The sequence below is a fragment of the Aspergillus karnatakaensis genome (assembly GCF_047715665.1).
Source record: "Aspergillus karnatakaensis strain CBS 102800 unplaced genomic scaffold BJY04scaffold_33, whole genome shotgun sequence".
Taxonomy (NCBI): Eukaryota; Fungi; Ascomycota; class Eurotiomycetes; order Eurotiales; family Aspergillaceae; genus Aspergillus; species Aspergillus karnatakaensis.
The window spans coordinates 240,139-252,638 of NW_027395745.1; the positions used below are offsets into that span (position 1 = coordinate 240,139).

General features: G+C 48.0%; 4 protein-coding genes across 4 annotated transcripts; 3 read left to right on the forward strand and 1 right to left on the reverse strand.

Annotated features, from left to right (window-relative positions):
- Positions 1 to 6,356: 6,356 nt before the first annotated feature.
- BJY04DRAFT_192387 (uncharacterized protein) lies at positions 6,357 to 7,201 on the reverse strand. The gene is made up of 2 exons (XM_073711767.1): positions 6,876 to 7,201; positions 6,357 to 6,824 (listed from the first exon to the last, which is right to left on the reverse strand). The coding sequence occupies exons 1-2, from the start codon at positions 7,099 to 7,101 to the stop codon at positions 6,706 to 6,708; spliced, it is 345 nt and encodes a 114-aa protein (XP_073569889.1). The 5' UTR covers positions 7,102 to 7,201; the 3' UTR covers positions 6,357 to 6,705.
- A 3,361-nt stretch (positions 7,202 to 10,562) lies between these two features.
- BJY04DRAFT_192393 (uncharacterized protein) lies at positions 10,563 to 11,009 on the forward strand. Its single transcript, XM_073711768.1, has one exon. It carries the CDS (start codon positions 10,592 to 10,594, stop codon positions 10,913 to 10,915), a length of 324 nt encoding a protein of 107 aa, XP_073569890.1. The 5' UTR covers positions 10,563 to 10,591; the 3' UTR covers positions 10,916 to 11,009.
- Positions 11,010 to 11,179: 170 nt separating this feature from the next.
- On the forward strand, positions 11,180 to 11,543 carry BJY04DRAFT_192394 (uncharacterized protein). The gene is made up of 2 exons (XM_073711769.1): positions 11,180 to 11,244; positions 11,315 to 11,543. The coding sequence occupies exon 2, from the start codon at positions 11,327 to 11,329 to the stop codon at positions 11,495 to 11,497; it is 171 nt and encodes a 56-aa protein (XP_073569891.1). The 5' UTR covers positions 11,180 to 11,244; positions 11,315 to 11,326; the 3' UTR covers positions 11,498 to 11,543.
- BJY04DRAFT_192395 (uncharacterized protein) lies at positions 11,472 to 12,017 on the forward strand. Its single transcript, XM_073711770.1, has 2 exons — positions 11,472 to 11,833; positions 11,890 to 12,017. Exon 1 carries the CDS (start codon positions 11,499 to 11,501, stop codon positions 11,658 to 11,660), a length of 162 nt encoding a protein of 53 aa, XP_073569892.1. The 5' UTR covers positions 11,472 to 11,498; the 3' UTR covers positions 11,661 to 11,833; positions 11,890 to 12,017.
- The last annotated feature ends 483 nt before the right edge of the window (positions 12,018 to 12,500 follow it).

Below are 12,500 nucleotides of genomic sequence, written 5' to 3' on the forward strand. Positions count from 1 at the left end.
AAAGGCTACCTGAACTGCGTAGCATCCTCAGCCTTCGCGGCAATAACGACAACGATGACGTCCAAGATTGCACTTCACAAGTGTCCGAGGGCATGCTCAACGTTAACAATCCGGCAACAAGCTAGTGAGCCCGCTGGCAACAGTCCGGTGGCTATGTATTCAACATATACGCGATGAAGGCCGCAGACCATGATAGTTGTATTCAGGGACAATGATTTAAGGGGTTCCCAGAATCTATTCATCCATCCCTTCCGGTATTTCCCAATTGAGATTCCCATAGTTGTGGGTTCCGGGCCGAGTTGACCACCGTTCTCGGCACCGCCGCCGCGACCTTGGCCTGTGAGCGAGGCCGCGGCGAAAATCGAGCGAATGAGTGTAGTGGAGGAGGAGGATGGCGGTCGGGGCGTTCGTAGAAGTAATGCCGTTGAGTAGGTAAATCAGTCCGGCCAGTGACATTATTGCAAGACTTCAACTGCTAGTCTATGTCTTTTGCAACGCGTGCATCCTGTGGTAATTTGAAAATAACCCCAAAAGAACCGAACTATTTGAAATAGTGAGCTTCTGCGCCAGGTTGAGCTGCGATGGAAGAAAGGAAAGTAAACGGCGAGTTACTCGCCATATCCTGATTTTCCGGGTTGAATATCCCAGCCTTCGTGATTTAACACTTCCCCAGCCATTGGAAGTTTTAATCCGGCCAAGTACCTCTTCCAAGACGACGACCCTGAATGATGAGAACAGGATCCCCACGCCTGACATCAAAAGCTACCCCAAACTCACAGAAATGTATTACAGTTTGCTTCAATCGAGGATCTCTGGTTTTCCGGGTCAAATATTCCAGCTTTCAACACTTCCTCAGCTCTTGAAAGTTTTAGTCCGGCCTAGTACCTCCTCCAACACAACGACGATCGAACAACCCTTCAGGACGAGGACAGGATCCCTACGCCTAATATCAAAAGCTACCTCAAACTCACAGAAACGGATGACGGTTTGCTCTAGTTGAGGATCTCTTTAATCCGGCCAAATACCTCCTCCAACCTCTTCCAACACGACGACGATCGAACAGCCCTGAAGGACGAGGACAGGATCCCTACGCCTGATATCAAAAGCTACCTCAAACTCACAGAAACGGATGACGGTCACTGCTTCAATTGAGGATATCTGGTTTTCCGGGCCTGGTTTTCCGGGCCAAATATTTCCGCTTTCGTGATTCAACACTTCCTCAGCTATTGCGAGTTTTAATCCGGCCAAGTACCTCCTCCAACACGACAAGGATTGAACAACCATGAAGGACAAGGGTCCCTACGCCTGACATTAAAGGCTACCTCAAACCCACAGAAACGGACGACAAGTTTCCCATACTCTCTTGACAACCTGCTCCAACACGACGACGATCGAACAACCCTGAAGGACGAGGAGGATCCCTACGCCTGACATTAAAAGCTACCTCAAACCCACAGAAACGAACGACAGGTTTCCGATACTCTCTTGATAAGAAGATCTAGGTTTTGTAAGCCAAGGAGAAATGGTGTGCCTAAATGGTATAAGTCCACCTGAACTGAATTCCAATTCGCCTTAATTTTGAGGGTCAACCGGATCTCACTTCCAAATGCAAATATGAGCAAACCTGGGCGGCCACCTAGCTACCATGACGGAATTGATCTCCACAAGTGTTCCGTTTCTCAAGCATCGACTGTGCTAGACACGAAGGTTTCTATGGGCCTTGCAGAAGTAGGTGGCCGGCTCGTCGTAAAGTGCACTCGACGACATTATATCTAATATGATGCAGTTTCAATTCTTACCCTTGTCTAAGGCATGCTGCAGCGGCACGGCTGTCCCTTGCGTGAAACATATACAGACAGCTTAAGCGGGTCTCTAATCCATCTTTGTTGTTTGAGGAAACCGCTTATTGATCTCATCTCTTGGGAATAGACCAATATTGCGGTATTGAATCAGCACGGTAATCAGAGAGGCACTGGCATGGGTGCTTTCTCCGCGCTGTCCCTTGTGTTCATGCCAGTCCTTTCACTCTGGCTGAGTATGTGTTTCTGGGATGGAGGGCCTTATGCCAACTTGCATGCCCCTTCGCGAAATGGTCAGATGCTCCCATTATATTCCTTCATTGTAGTCAAGCCTTACTTACTTATATAGCGATAGCTTTCTGCAAGCTCTGACGCTTTGGACCCTGCAAACTCAACAACACCAAATCCAGAAACCTGGAACTCTCATAGTCGCCATCGATCTTCTCATCAGAGCATGCAATAGTTGTCATCAAGGAGGTCAAAGTCAACGTTGCTCTCTACGATTAGCCAAATCCTGGACGATGGCAGTTCCAAAGACTTGACACAAACCGTCATTGCCCGATGTGGGGAAAACAACAAGCATGAGCCTCACTCTGAGGTGACGATCCCATGCGCATGCGTATATCTCGTCTTGGATAGCTCCGTGGTTCAGCAGAGGATTCTCACCTTCCCACCGCCAACAACACCAGACGTCGCTAGACACTCCTTGAAGAGATACTAAACCCGGAATTCTTATAGTCGCCATTAATTCACCAGATCATGCCACAGAACGCTTTAAGTATGTTTCATCTTGGACAGCTCGGTGGTTCAGCAGAGGATTCTCACCTTCCCACCGCACAACCCCAGATACGTCGTTAGACACTCTCTTGAAGAGATACCAAATCCAGAAACCCGGAATTATTATATTCGCCATTGAATCACCAGATCATGCCACAGAACGCTTTAAGTATGTTTCATCTTGGACATCTCGGTGGTTCAGCAGAGGATTCTCACCTTCCCACCGCCAACAATCCCAGACACATCGCTAGATACCCTCTTGAAATCTCATGACGCTTTGGACCTTGCGAACTCAAAGATGCCAAATCCAGAAATCTGGAATACTTATAGTCGTCATTGGTTCATCAGAGCATGCCACAGAACGCTTTAAGTATGTTTCATCTTGGACAGCTCGGTGGTTCAGCAGAGGATTCTCACCTTCCCACCGCCAACAACCCCAGACACGTCGATAGACACTCTCTTGACGCTTTATGACTCTGATATTTTGGACCTTGCGAGATCAAAGACGCCAAATTTAGGAACTGGAACTATTATAATCGCCATCGATCTTCTCATCATAGCATGTCACAGCTCGGTGGTTCCGCAGGGGATTCTCACCTTCCCACCACCAACAACCCCAGACACGTCACTAGACACTATCTTGAAGTTTTAAGATGTGTTCTCACTAAACATGCAACATCGCTGGACATGCTTCGGGTAACATAAATCACCGCATGGTGCATGGAACCATAGCAAGCCCAGCATTTCCCTTACTTGAACAGGTAGCTCTTGTCCTTATTCATAAATTTATTCGAAGCTATCTCAGGCTCAAAATCAGACTCCCATCTTATCAGTTTGTTTTTCATCAATCATGGCCTAGTTTTGGCAACGTAGCCAAGCGTGAATAGATAGATTGCTGCCAAGGACGGAGAAGAACGTCGTTCATCGTAGCACCATGATGCCCATGGCATACGGATATTGTGACGCCAGATACCTAGAGCAAGTGAGAACTCTTTTGGAATATACAGCGCAACTGCTCAGCAATTGAGCAGCAACTTTGACTAGGAGAACCAGATGCAGACATATGCGGTATACTTATAGAACCTGACTCGCCTACGATTGCTAGCTGCACATCGGGTCCTCACGATGATAATTACCAGCTAGCGTCGGCCTGCTGTAAGGGCAGGTCCTGCAAGTCTACGGGTCGCGGCGTGGTAGTGAACAGGAATAGAATGGGCGAGGAGGAGTTACGGTTGAAACTTGCCAATAAGCACATACCTATCTCGTCTTCAATAGCCAATGTGGAGACCAGGAAAAGATTTCTGCGCCTGGACTCACTCAGAGATACATGCTATCCATGCAAGAACGTTTTTTTATGTCTGTTATATATACCAATTGATACCTTCATGATTTATTCATTAATTACTAAATAATACCAACAACAAATAAATCCCTACCGCAACGTCGAGTGTCTTCTGAGTCTAACGGGACCGAGTTGGAGACCAAACGTGCGGCGGCTACCCCCTTGAATACAGCGAGCAGACAGCACATTGCTGAGTTGGCGGGGGTAGATGTTGCAGCGTTGAGTTGTTGCAAGCAGATGAATGCCGGAGATATCTGGCCACGCCGACACGGGGATTAAATGGGATTGCCGCGTTGATGCGGCGAGCAGATTTTACCGCGCTGAGTCGCTGCAAGCAAACGAAGCAACCCCCAACCACACTGACGTGGGTCGACGAGCAGAAGTTGTAGTACTTAGGCGGTTGTTGCAAACAGACGAAGCAGCCCTAAGCTGGTGACCAAATGGGGTTGCCGTACTGATTTGGTGAGAGCAAGCAGGAACAGGGGTGCACTGGCCTGGAGTACTGGTAAATATCACTACAAGTACCGGATAGATTTGTTCTATGCAGAGCAAATGCATAGACAATATGGCCATAAAGCGTAATATCTGCACATGGAAGCAACTCGCCAACAGTCCTTTTGACCTCGTCAAAAATGTCATAACGCAAAAGGCGGAAGTGTGTATCGATCAGTCACTCGGCTCCTTACAGGATTGACGGTGACTCGATGCACGTGGAGGGTAGAAAGTCCTTATTCTCTGCAAAGCGTAATATCTGCACATGGAAGCAGCTCGCCAACAGTCATTTTGACCTCGTCAAAAATGTCATAACGCAAAAGGCAGAAGTGTGTATCAATCAGTCACTCGGCTCCTTGTAGGATTGACGGTGGCTCGAAGCACGTGGAGGGTAGAAAGTCCTCCTTCCCGGACCGAATCTCATTCTCGGTTGGAATGATACTGATCTTGTCGATGTGGAGGTGGAGGTGGTCATTATCGTGTCGGGAGCCAGGTAGGACGACGGGAAGCGGATATGTCGATCATACAATAGGTGCAGGTGCTGTTGTTGTGCCAAATGGCACGAACCGTATAGGTATAGTACCGGCAGCAGGCCAGAAGAATCAAGATTCTGTGCTTCTAGGACAATCACTGTGTCGGCCCTTCGATAGGGCTCAACGAGCGCGGGAGAGGGTATTTTTCTCTGATCCTATACCAGTCGGCAGCGGGCGCTTTTATCGTCTTCATAGGTCATATCTTGAGTGTCGATGAAATGCTCTGTTTTGAACCAGACATCATGGAAGCTCTCATATTTCTTCCACTGACCCCTCATATTTTCCGTTAAATTGGACGGGTTCTGGCTCCTTCACCCCAAGTCCGTACGGATTAGGTTATGGTTACTGAGCAGATTGACAGCATTCTATGCTTGCTCCCTAGTTGCGTATTCCACGGCCCCATAGCATGGTCAGCTCATTTGTGACTTCAGATCAAAGAATAAGGCAAAGCTTACCCAATCCATACACGAAAACGTAGGTGCTCATATTTATTCGGTTGTTTGAGCCATTTCCCATAAAGACAAACAGTGACCTCGTCTGGTCAAAGTACCGGTACCGATGGCAATATTTGGAACAAATTAGAGAAACTGATGGACGTCTTTGCCATGAGGAAGCATGCTCTTGGACTTGAGGATTGAGTTCATCCAGTCAGCCAGTCGAGAAGCCGCATACTTGATCATGTTGGATATTTGAGACTCATTGAGCTTCCACATATATCAGTGATTAGTCGAGAATTCCATTGGGTAGACAATACCTTTCATAGCCAATGGCAGTTCTTGTTCGATACAACAGGTCGAGAAGTCGCATACTTGATCATGTTGGATGTTTGAAAACCTGAGCTTCCACCAAAATGGTGCAGGTCGTGAATAGTCAGGAATTCCATTCGGTAGACAAGGCGTCTGAAGCGATGATCTTCATCCGAACAACTCTGGGGTTGGCAGTCAGTCTGGTCTGTCGAGCAGTGGCGTGGCCGGAGACATTGTCCATGTTGATAGCATCAATCTCTGCATCCAGTGGATTATGTTGGATGTTTGAAACTCATTGCGTTTCCATAAGTAACGGTGCAGGCCGTGAATGGTCAAGAATTTCACCGGGTATACGATTCCTTTCTTGGAGTCGATGAAGGCCTCAACCTAAGGCTTGTTGACTGCGTTTCCCTTGCTAGCGAAATACCCAACACTCCAGCAGTATATAAGATATTTACTTTTCATACAATCACAGTGCGGTTATACTTTCGAATCTCGCGGAATGTGGAATGAAAATGCCACCCTTTTTGGTATTGGCTCTGCAGCACGATGGCCTCACTGCGGTATACATGGAAATAAGTTCTGGTTTCGGCCGAATACTCAGGAGAAAAAGCGTCATGCACTTTGCAATAATATGGATAAATCTCGTCTTCTTGGCCATGGCTAGGAACGGTCTCGGTTTTGCTAGGAAAGCTGGTGCTTGCGTAAGTGTTCATCTGGACCTTAATATTCTTTCCAGTATGATCGAGGCCAGTAAGCAAGCATTTCCCCAATACAAAAACGGTTAGAATATCTCGCCAACTCTTTTATTTCCTGCTCCACTTCTGCCTCGTTGGCCAGATTATTGCGATGCAATTTTCGCCAGGGTGAAAGTGGAACGAACGATCTGAGCTTGGGTATGGTGAGGAACGGCCTCGGCCTTGCTAGGAAAGCTAGTGATTGTATAGGTGCTCATCTGGATATCGATATCCTTTCCAGTAGGGCTGGAGCCGTGGTGAGGAATGGTATCGGTCTTGCTAGGCCGGCTGATTATGATGCTGGTCCCGGTGTGATGAGACTAATAGTGGCCGCGCTGGTGGGGAGGGAGCGGCCGTCGTTACCTTATCCCAGATGCCAGAGTCGGTGATTTGCGGACCTAAAGATGTTAGTTGTTTGGACACGAATACACGAGCGATGTCGAGCTTACTAGCAAAGTTGGTGATTGCATAAGTGTTCATCTGGACCTTGATCTCCTCTCCAGTAGGGTCGAAGACATGGCGAGGAACGGCATCGGTCTTGCTAGGAAAGCTGTTGATTGCACAAGTGTTCATCTGTACCTCAACCTCCTTTTCGGTAGGATTGAGGCCAGGGCGAGAAACGGTCTCGATTATGTCCACAGTGTCCCCGCAGTTTTCTGGTTGTTTTTGTCCCATGTCATACCTTCCCGAGACGTGGCACCGAAAGATACTTTGAAAATCCGATGTATGATTGCCTTTTGGTGCTTATTCAGGTCGAAAGAAAACATTGCTTCGGTGACGCGTAAATTTCCGGGGCATATGCCCCAGCGGGGCGCAGAGCCAGCCCCAGGCTGCGGACCAAACGGCGTTGCCGTTCCGGGTTGCGGACTAAACGGGGTTGGCAGGGTTGCTACCCTTAATTGGCGCGGGCGAGCAAAATAGGGTTGCACTGGCCTGTAGGACTAGGAACCGGCACTAAATGTACCTGACGAAGCTGTTCCGTGCGTAGTGAAGACAGTATTAAGAAGAAAGGCCGCTTGTGGATTAAGGTGACTGCAGCGGGGCAGGGCGATCGCCTTGACAGTAGGTAGATCGTTCGTATAATAGGATGTGGAGGCGCATCAACCAACAGCATAATCTGCTGAGGAAAACAGGTACAGAACAAGACCTCCGATATGAGACACCTGTCAGTACGTATTTACCTTTCGTTAGCCAGGATTATTATGTCAACATATCAAATCCAAGCCAGCAAGAGTATCCAAAGCCAAAGCCAAAGCCACGCCCGTGCCCGTGCTCTTCCGGACCGCAGGTGTTTGTTATGTGGGAATAATCCATTTCTTGCCGGCGTAATCCTGCTCGAGGGAATCGTTCGATGGGCAACTGGGAAGTGCGGCCTGGTAAGGACCTACTGAAATAACATATTAGCACAAAGGATATAATAAGAATTTAGTCGCATGGTGCTCACATGTCTGATCCTCATGCCACCTGGTCCCAGGGTATCTGATTAGTTTATTCTTGCTTGCAGCGGATTGCGGGGTTCTCAAAGCGATTGGCAGGAACAACAGTGGAGTCATTGGAGTTAACTGGTGATGTCGGATGTTGCATTGTTATAGTTCGTGAGGTGGAAATATTGTATCTATCAATTATCAAGGACAAGGATCAGAGTGTGCGGTAGCCTTGATGATATTTGATTTCCAGTGTTAAGCAGTGGTTTATAGCGAGGCACGCTAGATGAACGTACCTTGAACAGTGCCTCCGCTACCGCCCTCAGGCCACTGTCGCAGACGTCTAACTTTCTCAAGTGCTTGTTTTGTCCTGTATTACCCTTCACCGAACCCGAAGCATCATTGTGAGTAAATGAATACGATCATCGGAGATCTAGTCATATTTGAAGCCGTGATGGTAAACAGCAGACGGAGTACGTGAATTGTCGAGGCAAGGAACAGCTGCAATTTATACGTAGGCGAAAACTCCTGGGTTCAGTTGCAGTGTTGGACAAAACGGTTCAAGAAGAAGCTATTCAGGTGAGGCATCTTCATCGGCATTAGATAGGCGGCGAGGCCGTTTTGAAGTTGTATATCGGGGCACTTTCACACTGCCATAGGTTAGAGATTCCTCCGCCAACACTCAACCGTACGGCCGCACCATCACAGACTGTAGCGTCTTTCGTATTCAACACCCATGAAGCGATTGCTACTGGTTGAGGGGGGGCTGTGTATCAACGAAGGAAGCTCCAACCTCCCATACATCAGACGCACCAGACGCGATGGGTCTATCGGGTAGTTTTCCGTGTTTTCTGACCTGTTGAAGTAGTTAGCACTCATCGACCAAGTCCATGTGTAGAGAACTAACATTGTCGGCAAGTCCGGTGATATTTGATGAGGTTAGATGCTATTGGAGCTAGGATTTGTCGGGTAGTTGCTGTCATTCGCATTCTGTTGATGGATGAATTCATTTTAAGTCTAAAACAAGTGTCACGTGAGTTGCTGGCTTCCAATGAAGATGCTGCAATGCTCCTAGGGTCCATATTCGGAGCGCGAGCACGGGCCATCATATGAACACACCCATTTTATGAAGCCGACTAGGTAATCTCTAGTGCTCCATGATCAGCAGAAGACACAAGTCCCCATAGTTAGTGTCCGCATCTCTACACCTCGAGTCTCGAGTCTAGATCCTCGACACTCGTCAACATCCAGAAGATAAACCAGTTAGGATAGCGCAGACGCACAGTGGTCTATGCAGAGGTTGGTTTATAATGACGACAAAATCCTCCATGATGCCTACTTACTAACAGAAACGTAGGCTATTGTCATTCTCGAACGAATCTCCATGCTCACCAGTCTCATCGCGAGATTCGACTTCGACCTCGACCTACATTACCCGATTTCAGCTTATATGTTTCCTAGGACTGTATCTGGAGTCTCAACTTCCCCAGTTCCGCTTTCCCCTCAATACCCGACTCTATCATCTAAGCCGTATGTTCTACAGCGGTGGCAAGAGCTTGGACGAGTGTGCTAGAAATTATGGTTGGAAGATCATATATCGCAACAATATTTTCATTTTTTTCAGATTGGGTAAAAAAAAATCAGTTGCTTTGTTATGTGAGTGCTCTACTTCCTTTTTGATCCTAGGATTCTGTGCTGATATCCAGCTTGTCACAGGAAAATACACATCCTGGGTAATGAGCTGGCGGCAGAGCTTTGCTGTTGCGTTATGCCCCCAATTATCATGAACCATGGCATGATCTTAGCCATCTGACCCGACGCAGATCGACAGTTCGCCATTGATGATAGCGAAAGGGATCACGAATACCTCTATATTACAATGACCAACATCTTTCCAATTGAGAATGGGATTCACCCCGAGAAATATGACTTTGTCCCTTGTAGATCCGGCAAACCGCCCCCGCGCCGCCCACACTTACCTCCATTCAGCCTCCCACCCGCTGTTGATCGCGATCTGAATCTGTCCGTCAACATATCCTTCAACGAGCGCAGGTGCCTGGCGTTGTGGCCCTATTCAACACCGATGCGGCTGTGCTCGGCCGTGGCTTGCTCGGGCCTGGCCGCTTGATGACGTTGAGCGATAGGCAGCAAGTCTAGTTGCGTCTCAATCATCTAGCCATTGAGATAGAGGCCGAGGAGCTGAACAAAGTCGCAATATGTTCTGTTTGATGTTGTTTTGAAAAGAATGCTTTCTTCCCGGCCTCAATCATACTGGAAAGGGGATTAAGGTCCAGATGAATGCATGTGCAAGCACCAGCTTTCCTAGCAAGACCGAGACCGTTTATCGCCATAGCTTCAACCCTAATGGACCAATGAGTGATGATCGATTCTCGGCGCGAGGTGCTGAATTAGCCGTCCTAGTGTCCCAAAATGGGCAGGACTTATACTTTGTCACAACTATCTAGGGGTTCCAAAGGCATGCTCATTGTGTCGCTAGACGATTGTCTCAGAGAGATCCATATTCGGGGAGTCAGTTCAAATTTGAGGCGGGTCAACGGGGTCCATGCGCTATTCAACTTCTTCATGGGGAAAAGCCAGATTTTCTCCGTTACACCGGGGGGGAAATAGTTCGAGGGCTTGCTATTCTCGGAGATTGCTCCTGCAAAGAGAATACATTCTTCCAGCATGGCGATCCACACGTGTGGGCACCGGGGCTCCGTTTGCCAAGGTTAATCCAATGGATGAGTACTCACAGCCGTAAAACCTGGTTGGCGGCCGTTGCTTTACATCGGAGACTCTGGACGGACATATCAGAGTCCATGAGTTGTATGAGCAGAGTACAGAGGAAGATTTCATTAGGCTGCGAGCGTCCCTCCCCACGTGTCCGGACTGCCAAGCTCTTATACGGCAATATTCCACTCCACGATAGAAAAGTTACAACTTTCGGAAACCCCAAAAGACCCTCCAAATTTGGCACGCGCAGGAACATACTTGCCAGACGATCAAACACTCATACCTCAAAGCGCCACAAGAGATCGATTTCCGGCCGCTTGAGAGACCCATGAAGGAAACATGTATGAACGATATGATTGATCGCTGCCTTGGAAAGTGCAACGTTCTAGCTTGTTATTGCTCCTGCAAAGAGAAGACATTCTTCCAGTACTTCAAAGCGCCAAGTTTTTCCTGACGGCTCGCCGCTCTTTCGAGCAAGGATTCTACTCGTTCATCGAGCTGAAGTGGCTCACTGATTTTTGTATAGCTCCAAGACATAGCGCAAGGTCTCGATGTCTGGCCGCTAGGGCGGAACATGAAGGAAACATGCATGGCCGACACGATCTATCGCTGTCTCGAAGGGATTCGACGTTTTGAAGCAACCAACACTCCTAGAAGAAATGTAAGTCAAGGGCAGAAACTGGTCAATATAGGATAATCAATGTCTGACCACTCGTCTCATTCGTCGGCAGACGATCGATGAGATGCTCTCAGGTGTGGAACTCGAAAAGATGCTCCGAGACTCCTTTTGCGAACTACGTGTTACAAACTGCTCTGGACTTTGCAGATGCAGACACGCATACCCGATCGTTGAATCTGTTAGGCCTATCCTTCCTTCTACCCGCCAGACTCATTCGTTGGCAGACGATCGATGAGATGCTCTCAGGTGTGGAACTCGAAAAGATGCTCCGAGACTCTTTTGTGAAATATGTGGTACAAACTGCTATGAGTGCGGGTGGATATTTCCTGATGTTTGAAACTTCTCATAATGAGCAATGCACTGCTCTCATCAACAGTGCAACTCACCGACTCGTATAGATTGCTTTAAACCGGCATGGCACAAAGGCGTCGCAAAAGATGATTAAGTTTATCTCCACCCCCGAGCAGACCCAGACTGTGATTCGTTTTTCCGAGGAGAGACACGGACACTTAACGATGTCGCACTTGAGGATCCAGTCCAGCAATACCTGAGGATGACATATGAATGTGGAGTGAGTATTCCCCTGGATTCCCAGATGTTTTGGATCTTGCTGATACATATTCATAGTACCGCGGCGTCGGATATCCTTGCTTCACGTACGTTCGGCCGCTGAAGGGGCTGGTCGGCTCCTTTGAAACTGGAGGATTGAAAGAGACTGTGTGCGCGTCAAATTGAGCTGCCAGCTCATTCAGAACCATCAGGAAAGAAAGAACATGTGCGACGCGCAGCCAACAACAGTCCAGCCTAGCAAGCGAGAGAAATATCACAAGATCGTGTCATCTAGACGAGAACCAGTACTACTCTCCCAAATTTCCAATGCGAGAATGACTTGTCCTCTATACAGTCAAGGCTAGGCAAGATTCGAGATGCCTGCCAGGGCGTCATCCAAGTGATATTGAATTTGGCACAAAGAGCAAGATCAATCCAGGCACAAATAATCACTGGTATCTTCGAGGAAAGAAATATTGGGCTGTTGATGAGGGCATGATTTATACCAATGCTCGCCTTCTCGCCGTCTCTTGTTCCTCGGATAATTTAAGGAATACTGCTTCGCCTCCTCCCAGCTCCCGAAATTGAATCTGGTGCAAAGAACAAGACCAATCCAGGCACAAATAGTCACTGGGACCTGCGAGGATGGAAATTTCTGGGCTGTTGATGAGGGCATGATTATTACCAAG

What these genes read in the sequence shown, in the direction of transcription:
- BJY04DRAFT_192393 (XM_073711768.1), top strand. Translation starts at nt 10,592, where the DNA reads ATGAGTACTCACAGCCGTAAAACCTGGTTGGCGGCCGTTGCTTTACAT.
- BJY04DRAFT_192387 (XM_073711767.1), bottom strand. Translation starts at nt 7,101, where the DNA reads ATGGGACAAAAACAACCAGAAAACTGCGGGGACACTGTGGACATAATC. An exon ending in TGCAATCACCAACTTTGCTA is followed by an intron (nt 6,825 to 6,875) that starts GTAAGCTCGACA and finishes TAACATCTTTAG; the next exon opens with GTCCGCAAATCACCGACTCT.
- BJY04DRAFT_192394 (XM_073711769.1), top strand. Translation starts at nt 11,327, where the DNA reads ATGCTCTCAGGTGTGGAACTCGAAAAGATGCTCCGAGACTCCTTTTGC.
- BJY04DRAFT_192395 (XM_073711770.1), top strand. Translation starts at nt 11,499, where the DNA reads ATGCTCTCAGGTGTGGAACTCGAAAAGATGCTCCGAGACTCTTTTGTG.